The 23,288-nt window shown below is 33.8% G+C and overlaps 3 protein-coding genes and 2 long non-coding RNA genes across 6 annotated transcripts; 2 read left to right on the forward strand and 3 right to left on the reverse strand.

The window, feature by feature from the left end:
- The first annotated feature begins 165 nt into the window (after positions 1-165).
- LOC111506967 (uncharacterized) lies at positions 166-19,096 on the forward strand. Of its 2 annotated transcripts, none has more exons than XM_074176412.1 (5): positions 166-335; positions 3,742-4,339; positions 4,729-4,964; positions 18,219-18,419; positions 18,705-19,096. In XM_074176412.1, the coding sequence occupies exons 1-5, from the start codon at positions 204-206 to the stop codon at positions 19,083-19,085; spliced, it is 1,548 nt and encodes a 515-aa protein (XP_074032513.1). In that variant the 5' UTR covers positions 166-203; the 3' UTR covers positions 19,086-19,096. The 2 variants fall into 2 exon arrangements, with proteins under 2 accessions (XP_074032513.1, XP_023017959.2); XM_023162191.2 differs by having other exon boundaries at positions 167-335; positions 18,702-19,096.
- On the reverse strand, positions 2,128-3,059 carry LOC111506970 (uncharacterized). Its single transcript, XR_002722328.2, has 2 exons — positions 2,702-3,059; positions 2,128-2,646 (listed from the first exon to the last, which is right to left on the reverse strand). It is a non-coding gene; the product is annotated as an uncharacterized lncRNA (long non-coding RNA).
- Positions 5,360-7,574, reverse strand: LOC111506969 (serine/threonine-protein kinase pelle-like). Its single transcript, XM_074176413.1, has 3 exons — positions 6,612-7,574; positions 6,155-6,458; positions 5,360-5,744 (listed from the first exon to the last, which is right to left on the reverse strand). Exons 1-3 carry the CDS (start codon positions 7,432-7,434, stop codon positions 5,552-5,554), a joined length of 1,320 nt encoding a protein of 439 aa, XP_074032514.1. The 5' UTR covers positions 7,435-7,574; the 3' UTR covers positions 5,360-5,551.
- LOC111506968 (serine/threonine-protein kinase pelle) lies at positions 7,860-11,029 on the reverse strand. The gene is made up of 3 exons (XM_023162192.2): positions 9,917-11,029; positions 8,956-9,259; positions 7,860-8,496 (listed from the first exon to the last, which is right to left on the reverse strand). The coding sequence occupies exons 1-3, from the start codon at positions 10,890-10,892 to the stop codon at positions 8,307-8,309; spliced, it is 1,470 nt and encodes a 489-aa protein (XP_023017960.2). The 5' UTR covers positions 10,893-11,029; the 3' UTR covers positions 7,860-8,306.
- Positions 11,232-15,053, forward strand: LOC141482718 (uncharacterized). The gene is made up of 2 exons (XR_012465680.1): positions 11,232-11,594; positions 13,402-15,053. It is a non-coding gene; the product is annotated as an uncharacterized lncRNA (long non-coding RNA).
- Positions 19,097-23,288: the final 4,192 nt, after the last annotated feature.

Consider the following 23,288-nt stretch of genomic DNA (forward strand, 5'->3'; position numbering starts at 1 on the left):
CAAAGATGGGTACCTATTTCGGCAGTATTAGTCATATTTATTTTTAGATTTATATTGTTTCAAATGTAAATAAATCATAAAGGCTTCTTTTATAATTATGGGTCTCATTTTCCTTCATCAACAAATAACAGATTGTTAACTCACCCTGTAGGCTAATGATATATTCCCAGTGTCATTGCAAGTGTCAATGGTTGGGGCAGAAAATGACAAGCTCAAATTCAAACACTTTCAATGTGTCTCAGAAATTGGATGTTTCGCAAATTACGTTATCCGAGATTCCGGATAGTATTGTTTTTCCGAACGAACTGAACGATTTTCTGAGGGAGCAAATAAGGGTGAGTATTTTTGTTTTAACACGTAGCAGTTGTATTTTCTGTTGAGGTATCATAAAATTCAAATGGTATTCTGTATTATATAAATTTTTCAGTGATCTGTTAGTGCAAATAGTCGCAAAATATCTCGGAACGATGTATTTTACTATTTGTGAACCATTTGACATGTGCATTTCTTTCAAAACTCCGGAAAGCACTGTAGCTTACCAATGATGATATAAAACCGGAAGCAAATTCCAACATTCTAGTTTCTGTGTTGAGAGCTACTTGAAGATAGGATTGAATGAAAGACTTTTAGGAACTCGTACAGGGAATAAGATTGTTGAAATAGGTATAAAAATATGGGAGAAAAAAGGACAGTTAGCCAGATTTTATTATTGTTCATTGCCTCTTCCTTTGTATTGGATACTACTGGATAGTAATTGCAAGTTTTTTCGAGAATTTCTGTATCTTCGAGTGAAATAATGTACCTTCTTTGGTAGCATGTTCAGCTAAAGCTGATTGGTCGGTTTGTCCGAGGCAACAACTTTTTTTGTGTTCTCATATATGGTAAAATCTTAGAAATGATTCTGAAAATATTCGAGTGGACCACCTTTCAATTTAAATCAATACGGCTTTAGGAAAGTATGCTCCAATATTCTATGATGAGAAACGAAGTGGAAGGATTGAAAATGGTAAGCACAGCGCCAATTCGCTGTGTGACTTGAGTAAAGCATTTGATTGTATTTCTCATCATATTCTAGTGAACAAGTACGTATATTTAGAAAATAGAAATGTGCCCGCTATGGGTGACGGCAATATCAGATCTCACATCTTGACAATGAGGTTCAACAGAGCTCTGTTCTTGGTCCGCTTTTGTTTATTATTTTTATGGATGACTTCTTTCATATTTTTCCACATAAATGTGTGACATACACTGATGATACACTATTATGTTCTCACAAAAACTGCAATCAATTGATTACCACTAAGGAAATGGCAGAGACTCTGGTAGTATGTTAGTTCAATGCTAATTTACTAATATTAAATAAAGAAGAAACCCAGACAGTTACTTTTCAGACTAATAATAATATCAGAGGAGAGTTTGTCAAATTGTTGGGAATTGCAATGGGCGAGTCTTTGAACTGATCAACTCACCTTGATGAGTTAGGAAGAAACTGCTACCTAAACAACCGAAAACTCTTCAATACACTTTTTTATCAACATGATCTTTTAAAAAATCGATAAAATCTGAACACAAAAAAAAGCATGAACTTCTGTGTCTCAGACATATTTTTACTTATATATGATTGAATAAAGAATAATTATTCTGGAACTAGTCACTTGGGTTGTTGAAGTCTTGATAGGTTTTATCTAATGTTGACTTGAGTGTGTGTGGGCAATCCCTAAAAGTGAAGATCATCAGCGCACTAGGTGCAGTTTTTATCGACAAAACCATTGATATGTATTGGAACATCAGTTGGGCAGTGTAGTCTCTGCAATTGATAATGAATTTCTACATTAGTGCACGCTAACCACAGACATGGTATTCCTCTAAGTCCATACATTTTCAGTCTAAAAAGAAGTACCTTGTGATCAACCAGATCAAGAACCTTGCTAAGTTTTATTTCCTATATCTAAGCTATCATATACGTTTTTCAAAAATCCAGCAGTTGCACTTCCAGTTGAATCTTTCATGAATTAGAAAATTCAGAACAATTCGATTATCTAAATACTATGAATTCATTTTGGATTTTCGTTTATTTGTACTTGTCGCAATACTTTATGAAGTACAGGTAATATATTTAACATAATGTAGTGTATAAAAAATAAATTTATTAATAATTCAACAGTACAAAACACTTGCTAGAAAAGTACAACACACTAGCTACAAGAAAAATTCATTCATCTTTGAAGAGATCATAAAAAATTTCCTCCAACATTTCGGCCTGTGGCAAACCTTCTATGTCATTCCAAAATTCCACATTCAGTATGGGTATAAAATCCTCGTTATCGTCTGGGTTCTCAAAATTATATCTCTTGGACAAACCGCTATCGCTGAAGAAACTAAACATTCCAAACAAATTTACATAAGTTCCATCTTCGGGCGTTTTTTCGTTAATAATATTCAAAGGCGTCTTTTTCTCATCACGAAGGGATTCTAAGAAGATTTTGCCATCCTCGTAACATATTTTTCCGATAGTTTGTATGGAATTCTCAGTGTGCAGTTTCTCACTCATGTAATATTCCTTGGACCTTTCAGAGAATGTTGTTACTTTAATAAATTGATAATACATTGTGTGTTATTGAAGATGGATTTCTTTGGAGATTGGATCTAGAAGTGGAGAAATTTAAAACTAGCTATTTAATATTAAAGATTTTTTTAGCACTTATTGATGAAAGCGAGTAAAAAGTTGATCCTTGAAAACATGAAAAGTATTTGCTTTTTTTTTAAACGCAGATTTGAACATTTTAGTTTTCAACTAAACACTACAGTGATGCCAGAAGATAATCTATTTGTGTCCCCTTCATACAATCTATTCTTCTTTGAGTCTGCCTTTCATGAATTTAAATTCGTTTATTGATTTATACATTGAATTTTTTATTTTATTTATGTTTATGAATGGTTATTTTGATAAACCAAAAAAAAATATCCATTTCTGGTATTGTAAAAGAATGGCAACTCTGTCAAGCAACTGAATAAAGCAAAAAACACATAACCAATATTCTGTGGCAGAACATGTCTGATATGGATTCGTTCGTTTGTAAAATAACAGATGACTGTTCCATTATAGAAGGGTGTATCACCGTCATTGAACAGCGATCAAATTTGGCAGCAGCAGCAATAACGTCATTTTCAAGGTAAAAATGAGAAACTGATAGATGAAATTGAAATTTTTGGCGGTGATAGAGTTGGCATCAGGTTGATAAATTTCATTGGCGAAGTCTAGCTCAGAGCTGCCCAAACCTAACCAACAAGCACCACTCCATAATTACTTGCTTACATAAATGATATGAAAACAAATGACCGAGAAAAAACCCATATCAGAAATGAATGAAACTATTGATTGGTAATTATCTCTTATATAAATCCAATAAACAAAATTGAGTGTACTGACTACGATTTGTATTTGAATTTCCTGATGTTGAATCTATTCAATTGCTATAGCAATGAATTTTAGAGTTTCACAGCACCAAAAAGAATGATATTTTCAACACTGCAGTGCGATGTTGTGGCATAGTTAATTTGTTTTCATTCCTTATTATATATTTTGAGACTTGGAAGAATAGCAAACAATTATTTTATAGAAATTTATTCCCATATTTTTTGTTTTCCTTGAGTTTTATAGCACCACTTTGCGGCAATGTCATCGTCGAATAACTTGAATACAATAAAATTATAAGGTAAGTAAATTTTTTAACGTTTCAGTATCAAGTTCATGAAAATGGAATGCTCCAAAAGAAAATTTCAGATTTGGAGACCGATTATGAAGAAAGCCAAGCTAAAATTTCTGAACTAATCACTAAACTTGGAAATTACGAGAAATTATGTAACAAGAATGAATTCATCACGTCCAACCAAGTAGCTAGTATGAAAATCGTGGAGCTAAGTAAAAAGCTCAGAGAGAAAAACTCCGAAGTGGAGGCTTTGAAAACTAAATATTCTAAGCTTGAAAAGCACCTGTTCGATATGAAACAAGCGTTTGTGGAAAACAACAAGGACTCTAAAAAACTTGCTGTAGAAGAGAAACCTGTCAATGAGTTGGAAGAAGAATTGAAAAAACTAACAGATAAATTGAGTTGCGTCAACGCCAAACTTGCTGACAGCAAGAACAATAACCTCCAATTGAAAAATGAGCTGAAGTTGGCTAACAAATGGCTTCAACAGGAGATTGGAGAAAGCTTCGAAAGCTTGCAGTTGATGAACAATTCCAATAATGGATGGAGAGGCAGATCTCAGGTTATTTGTGATTTGACGCAAAAAAACAACGAATTGAGAGAAAAATTGAAATCTCTGCAAGAAAAAGGTGCGCATGTTAGTAATTTTCATTCTTATTCAAAGTAATGTTGGTACTTGTAAAGAGTCATCACAGCGGCTACTCTACCAAGTCTGAAATGTTTTTGACATCGAATGAGGATTTCATTTGGAGCATATAGTTTTTTTTTTCTGAAATAGCCGATTCATTTGTTTGTCAAGTGCCAGTTATCATGTCAGTATATATTAAGATACTGAATGAAAACAGCAAATAAAAATTAAAAATGGACAGTATAACATCATTTACATATGACACCTGACACTAATGACAAATTAACAGAGTAGTCAACATAAAAAAAATACATTTTCTCCAAATGAAACCCTCTGATATAATATTTATTACTCTGCAGAAATGTAACTATAAGTATTTCTAAATTATAGTAAAGGTACCAGTGTCAGAGCCAAACCTATCAATCAACAAATTTGAGAGCAAAGTTAGCATTTTGTCCATGGAAAACACGGATCTCAAAGGAAAGTACGACGATCTCAAAAAAAAGTATGAGGCTTTGAGAGCCAGATGCAAAGTATTGGATGCAGAATACTCCATGCTGAAATCTAAAACAAGCATGATGAAAGAGCAGTCGGATAGGGATCAGGACCTAATTTCTACATTGACGGTAATCACTTCTTTGAAATGTTTGTATCTTGTTCATCACTATTTTAGTGATTTTTAGTAAATTGTTGGTTTAGTAACGCCTATTATACTTTGAATCGTAAGGCTCAAAATAATGTAGTCTTCTAGTTAAGAAAAGAAACATTTCGACAAAACCATATTTCCATCTGATTCAAAGTGATCTTGTAAGAAAAGTCAAACATAAGACAGGTTACAACTCGAAAGTTTTTATGCTGGTTAATACATACGTGGTGGTCAAGGCCTTCGAACCAAAAATCTACTTCTTTATATTACTATACTTATTGGCTATGACTTTTAGTGCCATCAGACAAAAACCGCCAATTTCAAGATTATATGGTTCGGGTGTCAGTATTTTTTAAAGAAATGGTCCAACACCGATAGCTTTCAAGTAACAATTTTAATTGAAAATTACATATATAAAAATAACAAAATCTCCACAAATACCTAGCAAGACATGCTAAAATATTTTCAGGCACTCTTCAAAATGGAACAAGAATATTCATTCAACACAGCCAGCCACCTTCAATCAGTTTAAAAAAAAACTGTTTCAATTAGGAACTATTTTCTCTTTTAGTCACTCAAAGGCAGTTTCTCTAAAAGCTTGAGTACGTCCGTCATTTCTGGCCTATCTTTGGCTTCAGTCCTCACACACATTTTTCCTATTTCCATGATGCCTTTATAGCACTGGTTATAACCCTTTGCTCTTTGGTCCTTCAAGGCTAGTAGATCTCCTTCGTAATTCAAAACATGGTCTCTAAGAAACCTGAAAAAAAAAACAATCCTTTCCTAATATTTCTAATGGCGAAACAACTGAAGGCTTATTCCAGTCTTAAATAGAACTCATCACATTGTGATGGAAAATTTATTCGAGATCCAATAGAGTGGCGGCCTCCAGACCTTGAATCCTTTGATTTCTCTTTTCAGGATAGTCAAAAATAAAGGGATATATGATTAATACACAAACACAAGTGAGATCAGAATATGATATAGAACTGAAAAGAGAAATGAAATAAAATAAGAGGAAAGAGAAATTGAAAAATAAGAACCATGGTTATCAAAGATTAGATCCAGAATTTACAGATGAAGACACTTGAGACCTTTAGAAACTGCTAAAAATGATTAGAATGGAAAGAAGATGAAGAAAATGGAAAATTTTAAACCACAAGGACTCACTTATTCTTTCTCCTAATGGAATAGGGCTCCAGACTTGTTCCAATCTCAAACAGCACCACTCCAAAACTATATGTGTCTACTTTGGTAGATAGTTCCTTGGATGTTATGAAGTCTTTTGGCAGGTAGGGTTTTGTGCCAAAAACTCGACTCACTTTGAGGTAGTTAGGGGCACATTGAGAACCCTCCCTAGCTAACCCGAAGTCTCCGATGCGAGGATTGTCATTGGCATCCAAGAGGATGTTGGCACATTTGATGTCGCCGTGGATCAAAGGAGTGCTCTTTATTGTATGCAGGAATTGTAGACCTGTTGTTTAATTAATAGAATTATAAATAATAATAATTAAAGTTGAAATGTGAGTGAAGATGAAGGTTGATGGAGCATAAATTTAATCAAAACAAATTATTGAATCACCTGTTCAAACCTCTCCAAACTGGAGTTTCTTTTATGGAAACATACCTCTAGCAGTTCCAATAGCGATATTCAACCTGGCGGGCCACGTCAACGCTTTGTCATTATCTTTCACCCTCAACCTATTATCTAATGCCCCTCCTGCCATATACTGATAAATGAGACATGGATGAGAGCCCCCTACACTATATCCGTAAAGAGGTAGAACATTATCATGTCGGTACGAGTTGAGGCAGTGCAACTCTGTAATTGACTGCTTGATTTGCACAAGTTCTATTTTGGGTTTGTTCTCTTTGTTTTCAAGCCTCTTAATAGCCACCTTGGTACATTTCCAAGTCCCTTTGAATACCTTCCCAAAGCCTCCTTTTCCCAGCAGATTTTCCTCTGACCAGTTATCTGTGGCTTCTCCCAATTCCTCATAAGGAATTGAAGGAGTACTCCCTGCTGATTCTATGACACTAGAAATATCAGTAGAATCTACCTTTACCGATTTTTCAATACATACTTGAGGCTCAGGCAGTACTGTCTGGTCATTTTCGTCATCAAGTTGTTCAGTAGGGCTCTTGATGTGGTGATGATACTGTTCATCTATGAGACTTTTAATCACATTCATTCCTTCATAATGCTTCATTAGGTACAGTAAAATGAACAATTCTAACACGGTGTGATTGTGATCCCCCCACATATTCAAGAGTTTCCAAGTTGGAGATTCTCCGTTAGTTTCTATTTTGTCAAGCTGATCTTTATTGTACTTCATGAAAAATCCTAGCCGTTCCCATTCTTTGTTTCGATCGAAGATGTGTATCAGTTTCGTCATTATATCATATGGGAGTTTGTAGATGAAAACTTCTTTACAAGTATTTTGATTCATTTCCAAAGGGCAATGGTGACTCCACTGAGAACGAATGACAATTATAAAATGTTCCAGAAACTATAAGGGTTCTAAAAATTCTTCGCAACTACTTTACAATTAGCTCCCTGTTGGTATATTCCCAAAAGTATAACAAACAGTGATATCATATTTATGATAACAAAGAAAATTTGAAATTGTTTGGTTATATTCTTTTTCTTCTGATTTTTGTAGCTTTTGTCCTGAAAGAAATTAGCCAATTTTTTCCAAATATTTCTCTAACGTCTACAGACAGCTGCTGCAATTTGATTATTGAAAAAGTTTTTCTCCGAACTTCTTCATACACAATACTACTTAAATGAAAACCTCAAAGCGCCTGCTGCACTATGAATTATTTGAATTTGAAGACGATTATCATGATTGCTTTAAGTAAAAAAGAAACCTCGTTAATGAAAAAAATATATATTCACAACTTTTTCTTATGCACTAATTTTTACAATCTGATAAATAAATAAAAAAATATGCAGGTGTACAAAATATCTATTCATTATAACAAAATAAATTAAAAAAAGAGAAAATATCTTTCGGCTCATAAATTCAGTAAAACAGCACGTCAATATCATTTGATTAAGATAAAAATTCAGTAGTTAATCAGTTCAAAAAGAGCCAAAGGATATTTTTTCATTATTTTAAAATTCATCACATCTTATTCACCAAGTCTCACATATGAAAATACTTTCACATACAAAATTTAGGTGGACAGAGTAATAATATCACAATTTATGACACAATAAAAAATTCAGCTGAATAGGTGTTTAATGAAAGTTTCTCAGCACTGCTAACGATCATGTCGTTACCAGTAACAATTTTAACCTTCGACTTGAAAAAATCTGCTACTTCAAAGACACCGCCTCCAAATTCTTGAGTACTTCAACCATTTCTGGTCTGTCCTTTGCTTTACTTCTTACGCACATTTTTCCTATTTCCATAATGCCTCTATAGCACTCATCATAGCCCTCTGCCCGAGGGTCTTTCATATCCAACAGATCTCCCTCATAGTTCATTACGTGGTCCCTGAGGAACCTGTCACAAATCCCATAATCATTAGAAAACATGTTGTTACAGTATTCGTTATATTTTCTTCCAACATTTACTATCCTTAATTTAACCATTTACTTCTATTCGGCCATAGCTTCTTCATTTTATATATGTATATTTAGGTGTGTGTGCCGGTATACATGTGTGTGTCTGTGCCGGTAAACATTGGTTTGTGTGTGCCAGTAAACGTGTGTGTGGTATACATGTGTGTGTAATTGTGTATATCTATATAACAATTCTATATATAACAAATAAGTGAGGTATGACTTGTATATAACTGTTGTGTTTATGAGATTGCAGTCGAATTTCTGGGTGCAGGATGCCAAAAAGGCAGAACAGTTTGTTCACTCTATCCGAAGACTCTTTATGATAAAATGAAAATTAAACTGTTTCTCAAAGTCTCAAAAACACTCTGAAAAATATAATGAAGAGAGTATGACTCACCTGTCCTCCCTCTTAACTGAATGGGGGACCAAACTAGTAGCAATCTCAAATAACACCACCCCAAAACTGTAAGTGTCCACTTTGGTGGAAAACTTCTTAGATCTGAGGAATTCTTCTGGCAGGTAGGGCTTCGTGCCGTGGACGCGACTCACTTTGATGTAGTTCATCGTGCGCTGGGGGCCTTCTCTAGCCAAGCCGAAGTCTCCAATCCTCGGCTGTTTATTAGCATCCAAAAGGATGTTGGCGCATTTGATGTCTCCATGGATTAGGGGGGTGTCTTTGATTGTGTGCAGGAACTGCAGACCTGAAAAGATTTTCCAGTAAAGTTTTGATAATGAAAAAAAAATGAATAAATGAAAGTAATGTTCAACAAGTCATTTACCGTTTTCAGGTTTCTTAGCTGTTTAGAACTGATGTAAAAATGTCGAAATAGTAACATTATAATTTTTTGAGCTGAAAATGAAGAACAAAGCATTGAATTTGAAATTCATTCGTATAAAAAAGATTTCTCGATTTGATGCTCTTCCTTCATATTGCTTGAATCAGAAATTAGAAACAAGCTCTTACCTTTTACGAAAGTATTCTCATAAAAAATTCGTAGTACTCTTGTTGATCTAAGGATCATTTGAGTAGTTTGTCATCTCACAAGATATTGAATTTTCAGCATGCATTCAATTTTGCTGCTTGAGATTCTGTAAAAATTTTCATCTAATTGGGAGTTTCATATTATGCTAAATTATGATTGTTCATAGAATACTTAAAAAAGGACAACTTTGTGTCTAAAATTCACGTGGAATAATACTACTCCATGCTAGTATATTTACGAGTAAAATAACGCACTGTGGGTTTAGAGACACCCGTTTTGCTAATTACAAAACTAATCTACAGTTTGTAAAAATTTACCATTTCATTCTGTACCAAACATTTTTTCTGATATCAGCATTTTATCAAAAAGGCGTACCTCTAGCAGTTCCAATAGCAACATTCAACCTGGCGGGCCATTTCAATACTTTTCTATTGTCCTTTATCCTCAACCTGTTATCTAGCGAGCCCCCTGCCATATACTGGTAAACAAGACATGGATGTAAGCCCCCTATACTGTACCCATACAGAGGTAGAATGTTATCATGCCGATATGAGTTAAGGCAGTGCAATTCAGTAATCGACTGTTTGATCTGCTCCAGCTCCATACCCGGCATGTCCTCTTTATTTTCGAGCCTTTTGATGGCCACCTGCGTGTACTTCCACGTGCCTTTAAAAACCTTCCCGAAGCCTCCTTTACCTAGAAGGTTATACTCAGACCAGTTATTGGTTGATTCCCCTAGTTCTTCATAAGGGATGGAGGGAATCCCACCTGCTGATTCGACCATGCAAGAAATGTCAGAAGCCGTTATCTTTGACCTGCCATAGTTAACAGGCGACCTGGGCATAGGTACCATGCTTTCGTTGTTTTCTTTGCTGTCGATTACAGGCTGTGTAGGTGAACATATTTTTGGTACGTTTAGTATCTTTTCGGACTCTCCGTTGAAATTGTCTGGATGGACCCCAGTGTCAATATGGTTGAGCTTTCTTTCCAGCAATAGCTGCTTCATTCTGGGGCTTAACTGTTGTACGGGGCTCTTAATGTAACCATGGTACTGTTTGTCTACAAGATTTTTGATAACGGTCATACCTTCATAGTGTTTCATGTGGGACAGTAGGAAGAATAGCTCTGAAACAGTGTGGTTCAGGTTGCCCCAAATATCGAGTAGCTCCGATGTCGGAGATCTTCCTGCCAGCGTTACTCTCTTGATTTCCTCAAGTCGCACTCTATCGTATTTCATGTAAGTACCCAATTTTTCCCATGAATCGTTTTGATCGAAAATGTTGATCAATTTCTTCTTTACGTCATACGGAATTTCGTAGATGAACTTGTCGTAATGTGGGCTTTGTTGCATCTTTATTGCGGAAACGTATATACTGAACAAAAATAGGGATTTTTTAAAATAAGGATACTCTGGGTTTTTCTGGTTTAAATGTGACGTCAATATCCAACAAAAACAAATCTGTCATCTTAACCTTGTTCTCAGAGATAACCAGCCAGGTATTTGATAGGTTAGCATTCCTCTTTATCTTCTACCTTATAGTAATTTTGACCAAGCGTCTTCAGTTCATTCAGGTTAGAGCCCAGCTCCTTTACTAAGATGTCTAAAAAACCCTGGTGCATCTACTCATACCTGCAAAAGTTTGGTGTAAAATGAGGGATTTATGGCTAACTTGATTAGCAGAGATCAACGCCGTTTACGCCGTTTCAGATGGCGCAAGCAGTCATTACAGTAAACTGTAATCATAAGACCACACAGGGTGTATTTGTATTTATATTTAATTCCACATTCATTTTTCATACCTACTGTGCTTTTAGGATAACTTAAAAAGTGAGTTAATGAATTTTTTGTGTTTTAAGTGTTATTGACGAATTGTCAGTATTAAATTGAAAGATAAGTGTCCAAGTTCTGGTGAATTATTAGTTGAAGTTTCAACCCAAGCAAAGTTTTGAAGAAATTTCGTGTAATTTCTTGATATTTCAACTCAAGAAATGTTGGCAGATATTATGTAGTTGACATTGGTTGTTTATCGGAACGAATTCCGCAAAACAGGTGGTAAGTATAAAGATTATATACTGGAATACATGTTTTTAGTATGGTATTGGAATGGAAAAACTGAATAATTCACTAGATTACAAAGAAATATTCCCAGTGAATTCTTTGTCGAACTTTTCGATTACCTGTTAAGAGATCATTTTGATAAGCACCAACTTTTAACCGTTTTTTTTTTTTAATTAATAATTAAAAAGTTTCCTCATTGATGCATAAAATTTGGAATAAGCGGTTTATATACGAAGAACAATGTAATGAGTAGAAACACAGCTGTTTTCTAATAGATATTCAACCAAAATACATCTACTCATGGTGACTATGGATGTATGTGTATCACACCTAGCAGTTCTACTCATGAATCAGGACATTGATTTTCTTATACATACACATCTCGTTAAGTACAGAAAATCACTCAAGAGAAATAGCACTACAGTCCCACCTTGAACTCGTCATGCAAGCCTTTGGGTTCTGCAAATAACTTGAGAGAAATTACAAGGCAAAATTTATTAATTTACAATAGATGTAAGATGGTCAATTACCTTCCGTTGATCATCAGATGTATTGAATAACTTCTTTGGTTCAGAAAGAATGTGAACTATTTATTGTCTGTAAAAGTATATTAAAGTTTATAAGATTTCTGTATTTATAATTATTGAAATTTACAGTTCCAGCATAAATTGAACAAAGTTTAATTCAAATATCTTCCATTATTATTATTTTAATTTGATTTCATTGAGTCATATTTTTTGCAATGATTGCATGTGCAGGTCATCACTGATAGATCAATTTGACACTTGACCCCCATGCCAATTAAAATTTCAAATTTTTCAAAAAATAGTATTGGTAATAGCCCCCAAACGTTTTTTTCATGTTTCTACGTCAAACCGTTCAAAAGTTAAGTTAGTTTTTTATCAGTCTGAGGTGAAATTGTATTTAATATCCTTACCAGTGGTAAATTAACTTCCAGTTTCCTTGTGATGGGATTTCTTTTATATTCAGGTTCCCACGAAAAGTAAAATACCGTAATGTTCAGAGAACACTAGGTTGAATTTCTGCAGACTGCATGAAAGTAGATTAGCGTCTTTTAGAATACAAATACAAAATGTCTTCTGATATACTTTAATTGCTCACTACAACCTTTTACATTGAGTGTGTAAAAGAGTTCTTTTTTTCAAACAATGTGATTATCAATTATGATGGTAGTTTTTTGAAAATATTCAATCAAATTTTAAAAAAACATACATCTGATGAGAGTTTCACATCTCAACAGATATTTTTAGATTTTTCGAAATTTGACTCACAGAAAATTGTATTTTTTTAAATTTTTATTTTCGAGGGCTCTTTCATTATGCTCTTTAGCACAGCAGATATTCAATCTAGAGATCAACTATGCCCTCAGTGCCTCTCTTAACAATTCTTCCTTGTGGTGTTCACAACCTACAATATTTTTGGGAGAAAAATTTGACAATTTGATTAAAATTACTGGAAAGCAATTTCTTTTAAGTTCCCTCTCAAAAACACCTGATATTATTGTGGCTTCAACATCGTGAAGAAAGCTATTAATTTTTTGTGATGGTAATGTTAAAAATCCTCTGCTCTTGTTTCTTATGAGGGAATTGAATATTTCATTTCCCTTCTCCAATATCGAATCCACACATTCTCCACATTTGGTGTTGCCTTTAATTTTTTTTGCAACATATTCACAGAAGTAAGCAAAAGCTTCATCAATACCTGAGAAGTCCTCTTCAATTTCGGAGATAGTTTTTTCTATTTCAATATAGAATATAAATTTTTGCTGTTTTTCTTTCAGATCTCCAATATGAAGAAGGGATTTCATCATTTCTCCTCCACTAACATTACTTTCCCTGGGCGGTTTTATCAGAGAATAGAGGGACATTAGGCGGAATATTTGTCCAACTTGAATTGACTTGGGATGAGTATTGCATCCACCTGCAGCTCTCATCATCCCAAAAATGCTGAAAATGATATCAACAAAGTTGATTGGAATTGTTATGGATATGTGAACATTATCACCTCCAAATGATCTTGGTTCAATCTGGATTTCATCAAGTATTTGAAACCAAAATGGGATTAGGAATATTCTCTAGTTGAATACTGCTAGAATTTGCCAATGGATGTTTTGTGACAGAGTGTGAATCGGGTAGAATACTACAGGATGGACTAGGAAAAACGTTTAGTGGAAGTTCAGGAGCGGTTTCGCTGAGAAATAAAAAATATCAAAATACCTATTTTTATTATAAAAATGACTATCACGTCAATTTCACAATACAACTTGTCTAAAATCTAAATTTTTCATAATGATCTTCTACCACATAGTAACGGCTATATATCCATCAATTTATTTGTCTAAAACATGTTTTACCCTTTAGATCAATAAATGTTATTTAATTAAATTAATAAAACTATATAAATAATCACACAATCCTTATCAGATATTTGGCAGAAGCTTTATCAAATATTCTTTGAAAAAACTGATCACAGAACTAAATATAGGAATTCAAGTATTTCAGTTGTTCATGTTTCAAACGGAGTTTTTTCCACTGGATAATCCAACTGCAAACTGAAAAATAAAACCAGTTATAAAAAAATGAAAATCAATCTTTGAATCTGGGAAAATTTCAGCATCCTTCATCAATAATTTTCAACAGCTCATGTAGTATGATTTCATGACTGACTTCAATGTTTTGGTTGGTTTTTGGGTTTTGCTGTTGTCTTCTTTGGTAAACTCCAAACGTTTCAAGTGCAACTACGACAGTCAGCGGCGTTGACGAAGTACTCCTCATAATATATTCATTGAAACTAATTTCAGTATCAACTTTATTCTCTAAGATTACTTCATCAACGCAACTGAATATGATTGTCTCAGTTGCAGTCAAATATTTTTACTGAAAATGATCAGGGCAAAGCCAGGAAACTAACTATTACGAAATTAGACAGGATGGGTTTATACATTCAGTTCAATTTTAGAAATATTTCATGCTGATTTCAGAATCGAAGTTACATTAAATCATTAGTTTATCTATTCAAAATTATATCTGGTTTCATTGATTGTCCGGAAATTCTCTCCCCTATAACTTTCAACGTTCCACGAAGGTCCATCAGACAAATAAAGCTATTTATTACACCATATCACTTAACTAACTATGGGTATCATTCTCCATCTCCAACATCTAAAATGTTGAGACTTGAAAATAACTACTCTGATAAAATCAATTTCTTCTGTGATGATGAAAATATTTTTAAGAATCTCACTCTTTACTCATGCAAATGTTTTTCATTACTTTAATTTTGTCCTTTATTAAACACACATAAATGTGTCTATAGTAATTATAGTAGTAGTATAAGTGGTTACAGCACAAGCTTTCTTTGTTATATAATTTATTGTAAACAAAACTGAATAAATTGAGATCCCTGTAAATAAACATGGACAAAAAACTAAAATGGTATTTGTTAAAATTGGTTTTTCTGTAAACCAGCTGTCGTTCCCCTACGAACGGCAGCCCTCAGAAGTCGAAAATTGTGCGAACAGGGATTAACGAAATCTTACCTTTCAACGTGCGATTCTAAGCTAAATATAACCCTTTGTTCGATAACAACTTTTTCATTAATTTTTTTTAAAATTCCTACTGGCATTTAATTATAACCGTCTCACAAGAAGATTCTAAAAGATACAGCTTTTTTTTATTATGTTCTCAGAAGAGGCTGTTTATAATAATGACAACGTATTTATTATTTCCATGTGTAAGCAGTAAGCTTACACAGATATTGACAAATATGAGATATCAGAAAATAGAGGGTAAAGTTAATGAAGTTAATTTTCTGTGAATCAGGCATTTATAGAAAATGTTCTTCAACTTTACCCCTTTCTTCCACTATCACCTTTTATTTATAGAATGATATTAGCACATATTAGCCCGTATTGAATAATGATGTATTTTTATGAAAGGTATCAAGGGAAAATATGATGTAAAATATTGAACAAAACAGCAGTTGCGATCATTGAAATGAAAAATAATATGAAATGTTATAACTAAACTCCACACATTTGGACAATTTGTAACATATCCCTTTTTCAACATGATTCAATTAAATAATGGTTACATAAATATCTCTTCTCATATTATGTTATCAATAACTTTCTTTTTAAAGTCCGTTATGAGCCTTATATGAAATTTGTAAAAGGACATTGATATGCTTGAGTTGAACTGAAAACAACAACAATCTTTTATCTTCAAGAGAAATGAATGGCATAGAGTGTTTGTTTCCAACTGCGAACTTCTCAGGGTTACTGTTAGAGAACAGCCGGTTGAAAAGAACCTTTTTTTGTAGATAGGTAAAGCTAGAAGGGGTTATCATTTCATATATAAATAATTTGATATTTATCATTTTGATAACACCAAGTGTTCTCTCTTGATTTGTATGTGATCAAATTTGCTTTTGATACCTTATTCAACGGATACTTTCCAACTACAGAAATTATTAGTAAACTGGTTCTGGAAATGGTGCACGTTTTCTTGAAATTTGTACAATTAAGTACTTCTCTATAAGTGCACCTTGAAAAAAATATACAAATCTTTGATAGGATTTATAGGTAGTGCTGTAGAAACTGAATACTCACATGCATGATGGTTTGGCACCCTTCAATAGTTTTTTCTCACCAATGAAATGGATGGGAAAATGCTTTGAGCAAATAAAAGCACCATCAGGCAGATATTTCCTAACAGCATCCATCCACAGTTTCCTCTTGTTTTCATCCTATAAATTACAGATTTTGATCAGGTACAATGCACAAATAAAACCATTCAAATCACCAATTGAGAACAAGTAAAGTTAAAAGAGCATACTGTTTGGTTGCTTGGAATTCTATATGCAATCAACTACTACGAGTATATATTTAAGAGAGCATTAGGTTTCTCATCATACATGAGTAGTCTTTTAACCACCCAATAAATTTTCTTTATACAAGTCCACAATACAACAACACCCTCCATTTCTACAATAATTTTCCACAAGATTTCAAAAATATACAACATTCTGTTAGGCTTGGGGAACTATTTGTTTGACATGGAGCCCTACTCAGAGAGTGATTTTCAAACTTAATCTATGATTTATTAATTGTTGATATAGATTTAATTTTTTATTAGTTTTAAATTTTATGCTGATATTAATATCATGATATTTTAAATGGATGTTAAATTTCATGTAACTGTAAACTTACTTACTTCTCATAATAATTCTGTAGAAATGCAATAAATCTCTCTGCATACTGTAATATTCATCTGTAGGTATCTATGATTCTATGAGTAGACTTTTCTTGCAACTAGGTATTAGGTTGTATTTAAAAAAAATTTAAAAAAGCATAAGTGAATGTTTATTTTCAATTTGATATTATGATTAAGAAAGTAATGATACTCTAGTAGCAGAAGGTGGATTTGAAAGGGTGAAGGATTATTCAAAATATGAAGTTGGTTTTTGGTGTAGGCTGATACATACTTAGTTTATCCGTGGTGGATTGACAGTAATTATAAAATGTTTCATTTACCTTTGGCACTGAATACAGATGATTACTCGAATTTTTACACTGTTCACACAAAATACAGAATTGTCCCATTTTACAAAAAGTATCCTTATACACTATATAAAACTATTCCTTATTACTACTGAAAAATGTAACCAAACTAAAATAACTGAGAACTAACGAACAAAAACTATAATAAAAAATGCGAATAATGTAAAGATTGGGATGACAAAAAATATCAATTTCAAAATACCAAAAGTTGAAAATTCTTTTTGACAATGACAGATAATAATTAATTTGACTGACTCAGCGGGGACTCGAACAATTCAGAATAGCGCCATCTTGGGAAAACCTCGTAAGTGTTGTTAAAAGCAACAGGTGGTTCCTTCAAAAAGTTCAAAACAAAATCTAAGCGTTACCAACACCAGGGTTTCTAGGAATCTTATCCTTTACCCTTTCAGCTGAAGTTCACCGATGAAGTACATCGGTGAATTTGCTAGAATAAAGTTGTGTTTAGTATAAACAATATTCCTCATACGTCAGTTCCTCTCGTGGTTGTCTCAGAAACATTCAGAAAAACCTTACTCAAGTCATCAATATCAAAATACTACCATTGTCTAAGGATTTAAATCTTTAGACAATGACTGAATACTTTAATTTTGAGAACTGAGGGAAGTGACACTCCATTTATCCACCAGATGTCGCCAAAAGTACATTCGTCAGAGGGTCCAAAATTGAGGCATTATTATTTCTACTCATATAGAAACTAATTTTATTTATAATTCCAAGTAATTTTGAAAACTATTTCAGGGTTAATGTGAATATTGAAATCATAATATTCTGAAATCAAGATATGTTCTTTTTTTTCAAGATGCATCATCCGTGTTACTTATGTAACCCATTACTAATAGCAATCGCACAAAACTGTTTCCATGCATCTTTACTAGAAATATTTATCATTTTTCAAAAGCAACATCCCATTATTCAACACTTTATTTAACTAATTGGGTTTGAATCGCTCATTATTTGAATTGCGAACGATTATATACGACAGTATCAATAAAAAAATCAATGAAATTCATTTTCAGTTACAAATATCCTCGTCAAAAAATTCCATGAACGAAACCTTTCATCAAAAAGAATGGGCCATTGGCAAACTCAACAAAGAGAAGAAACAACTCTTAAGCGAAATTGAAGAATACAAAAACGTTATTAAAAATTTGCAAGAAGAACTTTCGAAAAAAGTCGAGAGAAAGAACGAAGTCAACTTGACGGAGTTTGAGCAAAAGGTGAGATTTCTCTTCGTGATTGTGAATTCGGTGCGAATTATTCAAAAATTTATTATTCATGAAAGTAATAACACAATATTCACATTTCAATTTCTAGACGCGTTTCGCTAACATCGTAGCTTCCTGAACTGAACTGAGAAACTACGGTGTTAGCGAAACGCACCTGGAAATTCAAATGTTTGTGAGGATAGTGTTATTAATACTCATCAAGTAACGGGTCAGTCCATTCATAATTTCAAACATTTATTGATTTCCGTTATCATAAGTTGCGTTTTATTTCAGAAGACAAGTGAAAAGTCGGATATATCAGAACCTGGAACGCTAGGCCTCCTAGATTTGATCGAACAACAAAATAATCGTCTGAAAATTGAACGAGAGGAACACGCTAAAACGCAAGCTATTCTGCGAGTAGAAAAACAACGAGCAGCCAAGGCAGAAGCTGCTGCAGCTAGACTGGAACTCGAATCAAATACATGTCGGTCAGGATACAGTTCGAATGTTTCTTGTACCAAGCCGAGAGATGGCAGCCTACGAGATCAACTTGAATTAGCGGAAGAAAACATTAAAGCTTTGAAAACGAGATTGGATCTAGAACAGTTTGAGCGAAAAAATGACTTGCAAGAGTTTTCTAAAATAATTAAAGTTTATACTGATAATAAAGATTGATTTGAACAATACTCTTCACTTCTATATAGCTTTCAATCTTCTTACCAAAAATATACCAGGTGTCACGTTTGTACTAGCTTGATCTATTGTAAAAATTTCATATCAGAAAAATTCCGTTTTGAAAATAGTTTCAAATATTGAGTAGGTGTATAAAAAATTGCCATTTCAATTTACAATACCATATCCGTTTATTTTTTTGTTACATCATTTTCACGAATATATTTTACGTCCGTATCAACATTTGTATCACCCCCCTTCGCCTCATTTTCACCCCTTACATTGTAGCTCTCAACAGAAGTCAATAATTTCCGAACAATGCCTAAACAGGCATCGGTGCAAAATGATCGTGTACACAATAGCACAACAGGCATGAGTGGAATCGGTCGCGGCAATCGCATTTACATAATTTGACAGAGAAATTTACTTCCCGATTAATTTACGGCGCTCGGGGCTGAGTTTGTACAACAGACCCATTAGATCTGCCATAATGCCATTCATGGAGGGAAATTAAATTTAATGCGGCCGGATTTTTGGCTGTCACATTTGATTTCGGCAGATTTCATCGGGGACGATGTCACATTTATATTCACCCCGTTCGGGGTGGTCTAAATGGGAAAATAATTGAATCAAACGATAAAAACAGCATCACCTTTAAAAATAATAATAACAGTTATTACTGTCATGAAAAAAATACTACCCAACCGATAACATGGAATACGGTATGTTTGCTTTTCCTGAATCCACCCCCATATCTCAATCACTGAGGAGGACTACTTTAGTGCTGTACTTCCAGGTTTCGGGGCAGAACATCTGTTTCATCAGCAACATTTTTTGATACAAAACAGCAGTGAAGCAGTCATTTCTTCCAAACATGAAATGTTATCCAAAAACGCTGCTGATAAGAGGAGATAAGACAGATTTTTTGTCGCGAAATTCCGAAGTACACCACCAGAAGATTCAAGTTCGAAGTAATTTATCTAGGTATTATTACTGATGATTAGGTTATCATTTCTTTAGTTTTGGATTATCAAACAGCAAAAAGTTATCATGTATTTGACTACCTTTGATTCATGAGAATATCGTTTCACAAAGTATAAATATAGCCAATCACGTCAACAAATATCTGACGTGAATTCTTGAAGGGATAAAATTAATAAAAATAAAGCAAACATTATTCAGATTTATTCAGATACAGTGTTCAGATGAAGATACATTTCTGTTGGTTGACGAGACTGCACCTAAGCATTTTGTATGCTTGAGTCGTGCTTTTCTTCTATTTCACATATTGGCAACAGCGCCTAGAACTTTACCTGTCATTCCTAAAAATATTTTACCTTGCATATAATATATCAAGTTAAAATAATTTATACGTACCTAGATATTCTACTTTAAAAAAGGAAAATTATCTTTAGAAATCAACAATTGAGGCAAAATATAAATTATAGTTCAATACCATCTCCACAAGCCACATAAACAACAGTTGTTTTGTTATTTATTTATATAAAGGAAGATAGGTTAGGTGCACAAAATGTTATATGTCACAGAATGTCTCGGAACTCGAAACATAAGTAAACAGAACAGCACGCCTCTGAAATATGTCATCTTTGTTTGTCTCATACAGGTAACAGATTCATTGTCCTTTATTAGCTATAACAAATGTTGCCAAATGGTGAAATAGAAACGAATCCCTTTAAATGTTGAATGCATTATTTCATTCCTCTTTTTTAAGCATTTAAATAATTTTGTTAAGAAAAAGGTTGAAATGATAAGTTTAAAATGCGTTGTTTTAGAGGTCTTTTATGAAAACTACTTGATTGTCGTCAGGAGGAACATTTCCCATTGTACAGTAATTCGTTAAATAGTGCAAGTGTTACTATTCAATTGAAGAGAGAGTGGAACCTTATGATTGAAATGGTGCTCAGCGACTGGTGTCATTCACTATCTATAACTTTCTATAATCAGGCCAAACCAGGAGCTGGATGGGACCAGAAGAGGTCCCATCCAGCTTCACGACAACAAACGCCCACACGCTTCACATATCACCGTCTGAAAATTTTACGAATTGAGCGTCGAAGTGTTACGTTGGCAAAATTGAATATAAGTATTTACTGAGATATTACACTTCAAAATAGATCCATAGAAACGTACAATGCTTTTGTAACAATCTAATATTTGCTTTATTCATTCCATTCATTCGTCATTAGTATTCGTAATATTCAGTTGGGGTAACGGCGTAAACATGAAAACATGACAACTGACACTAATGACAAATAAACACATTAGCCAACTGAGAAAAAAAGCATGTGCTTCAGATTTTGATAAAACTAACTTATGAAAGCGAAATGATCTGTGCTGTGTTTGAAGAAAGTCAAATAAATGAAATTCAAGGTTGGCGTTTTGGCAATTCCATATTGTAGAATTGAATATTTTGAAGATAAAAGGCAGTTGGAGAAATTCCGTTTACTGTGAGAGTTTTGGGGCCCATATCAATTATTATTCAAAAGAATTAAAACAGTACCCAATTGCATTAATATTAAGTGCTTCCCTTTCTAATATTCAAGGAGGATATGAAGAATCGGTTAGTAGGCATGTCGACGATGTACCGACAATAAAACGCATTTCAAATGTGTTAATTGCTCATTGAAAATCCATCGATTTCTTTGAACGGTCCGTGTACAATCGACAATTTGAACTAACAATAGAAACGACTCTGGGATTCCTGCACGCTTTCCGAAAACATAGCCGACGGATCTCTTTGTATCATCCGAATTTCCGACAAAATGCGTAATGCGGAGGCACGTTTCAAATGAAAATAAATAAAAAAAGACGAGTCGTGTTGATTGCCGTCTACACCGGCCTTTAGTGGTGAATACCTAATCAGGACGAAATAAGTGATTTTCTTAAAATTGTATTTAGGTATATTAGCAAAACAACGTCTATAGAATTATTTTTGACATTAATGGTTTTCTCCTCCTGAGGTGAAAAATGGTTTCCAAAATGATTAAATGAAATATAGTCGACAAATCACTGAATTGACAAGGGGTCGACAAGTTCTTGAAAATTTCAAGATCTTGTCTTGAAATCCATCCATAATGCTAGATAGAATAATACTTGGTAAGATACTATTAATAAATATAGTATTTGTATGTTGTTTTCTGCTTTTTATCATTGTATTGGAGCTGCACCTATATTGCAATGTATTTTCATTTTCAATATTGAACTATATCTACATTTTAAGTTTTCAAGCTGATTAACGGAAAAACAGATTTTGAACAGATTTTTTTTTTTATATAATTATTTTTAATTTCTATGTTAGTAATATGTTTTATATAATATTGTGTATTAGGATTACCTATTTCAATAAATATATTCTTCTTCTTCTTCCTACTGGTGTCCACCTCAATTTCAAAAAAGTCACAGAATTTTTTCCTGCCTGCCTCAGTTTCCGACTTCAGCCCACTCGACCTAAGGAAAGCAAACGTCAGGCGCTTTGATAAGCCAAGGTCTCCAATGTTATTGAAGAAGACCCCATGCATTGGCTTATCCTTGTGTTTCCGCAGAAGTGAGGTAATCTCTGCGGCTTCTATATGAGCTTTTTGCTGAACGGGTTCCAACTCGGTGACAGAGTTGTGGTCACTTCGTTCAGTGTCGAAAACTAAACCGAGTTCATCAGCTGCTCGGGCAGCTGCCCTAAAGAGAAATGCTCGAGTTCCTGCTCTCTCATGGTCACGGACCATGCAGAGAAGGGGATCCGAACTCCTGACGACTTTACAGGCTATATCCAATACTATTCTGTCATGTAGACACCTCAAACTTAAACGTCCATAGCCTCCCTGTTGTCGCGGGAAGTACAACCATGGTACGGGCAAACTCCTATAGAGATGCATATTTTTTCGGGCCTTTACGTCGAGTTGATACAGCTCCTCCCGAGTCCACTTCACAATTATTATTATCATTATTGTGGGGCCCCCACTTTTAGAATTTTTTGACATGTCTAAAAAGGTATGTGTTACGTTGGCCATAGTGCACTGATTCAAATGGCGCTTATTTCGTTTAAACTAAATAAGTATTCACTGAGATATAGGTATATATAAGATATATGTCGTTAAGTAACTATAACATACAGGGATAAACTAAAGCAGAATAATCAAAGATGCATTGAGCATAAGATAAATAGTTCTCACAATAAATCAAAAACCATGT

This window comes from Leptinotarsa decemlineata, unplaced genomic scaffold (genome assembly GCF_025532065.1).
Source record: "Leptinotarsa decemlineata unplaced genomic scaffold, Ldec_3_MD MMD2_tig00001719_RagTag_RagTag, whole genome shotgun sequence".
NCBI classification, from domain to species: Eukaryota; Metazoa; Arthropoda; class Insecta; order Coleoptera; family Chrysomelidae; genus Leptinotarsa; species Leptinotarsa decemlineata.

What these genes read in the sequence shown, in the direction of transcription:
- LOC111506967 (XM_023162191.2), top strand. Translation starts at nt 204, where the DNA reads ATGACAAGCTCAAATTCAAACACTTTCAATGTGTCTCAGAAATTGGAT. An exon ending in GAAATCTCTGCAAGAAAAAG is followed by an intron (nt 4,340 to 4,728) that starts GTGCGCATGTTA and finishes TCTAAATTATAG; the next exon opens with TAAAGGTACCAGTGTCAGAG. An exon ending in ACCTAATTTCTACATTGACG is followed by an intron (nt 4,965 to 18,218) that starts GTAATCACTTCT and finishes ATTCATTTTCAG; the next exon opens with TTACAAATATCCTCGTCAAA.
- LOC111506969 (XM_074176413.1), bottom strand. Translation starts at nt 7,434, where the DNA reads ATGAATCAAAATACTTGTAAAGAAGTTTTCATCTACAAACTCCCATAT. An exon ending in CGCTATTGGAACTGCTAGAG is followed by an intron (nt 6,459 to 6,611) that starts GTATGTTTCCAT and finishes ATTAAACAACAG; the next exon opens with GTCTACAATTCCTGCATACA. An exon ending in TCCATTAGGAGAAAGAATAA is followed by an intron (nt 5,745 to 6,154) that starts GTGAGTCCTTGT and finishes TTTTTTTTTCAG; the next exon opens with GTTTCTTAGAGACCATGTTT.
- LOC111506968 (XM_023162192.2), bottom strand. Translation starts at nt 10,892, where the DNA reads ATGCAACAAAGCCCACATTACGACAAGTTCATCTACGAAATTCCGTAT. An exon ending in TGCTATTGGAACTGCTAGAG is followed by an intron (nt 9,260 to 9,916) that starts GTACGCCTTTTT and finishes AAATCTTTTCAG; the next exon opens with GTCTGCAGTTCCTGCACACA. An exon ending in TCAGTTAAGAGGGAGGACAG is followed by an intron (nt 8,497 to 8,955) that starts GTGAGTCATACT and finishes GATTTGTGACAG; the next exon opens with GTTCCTCAGGGACCACGTAA.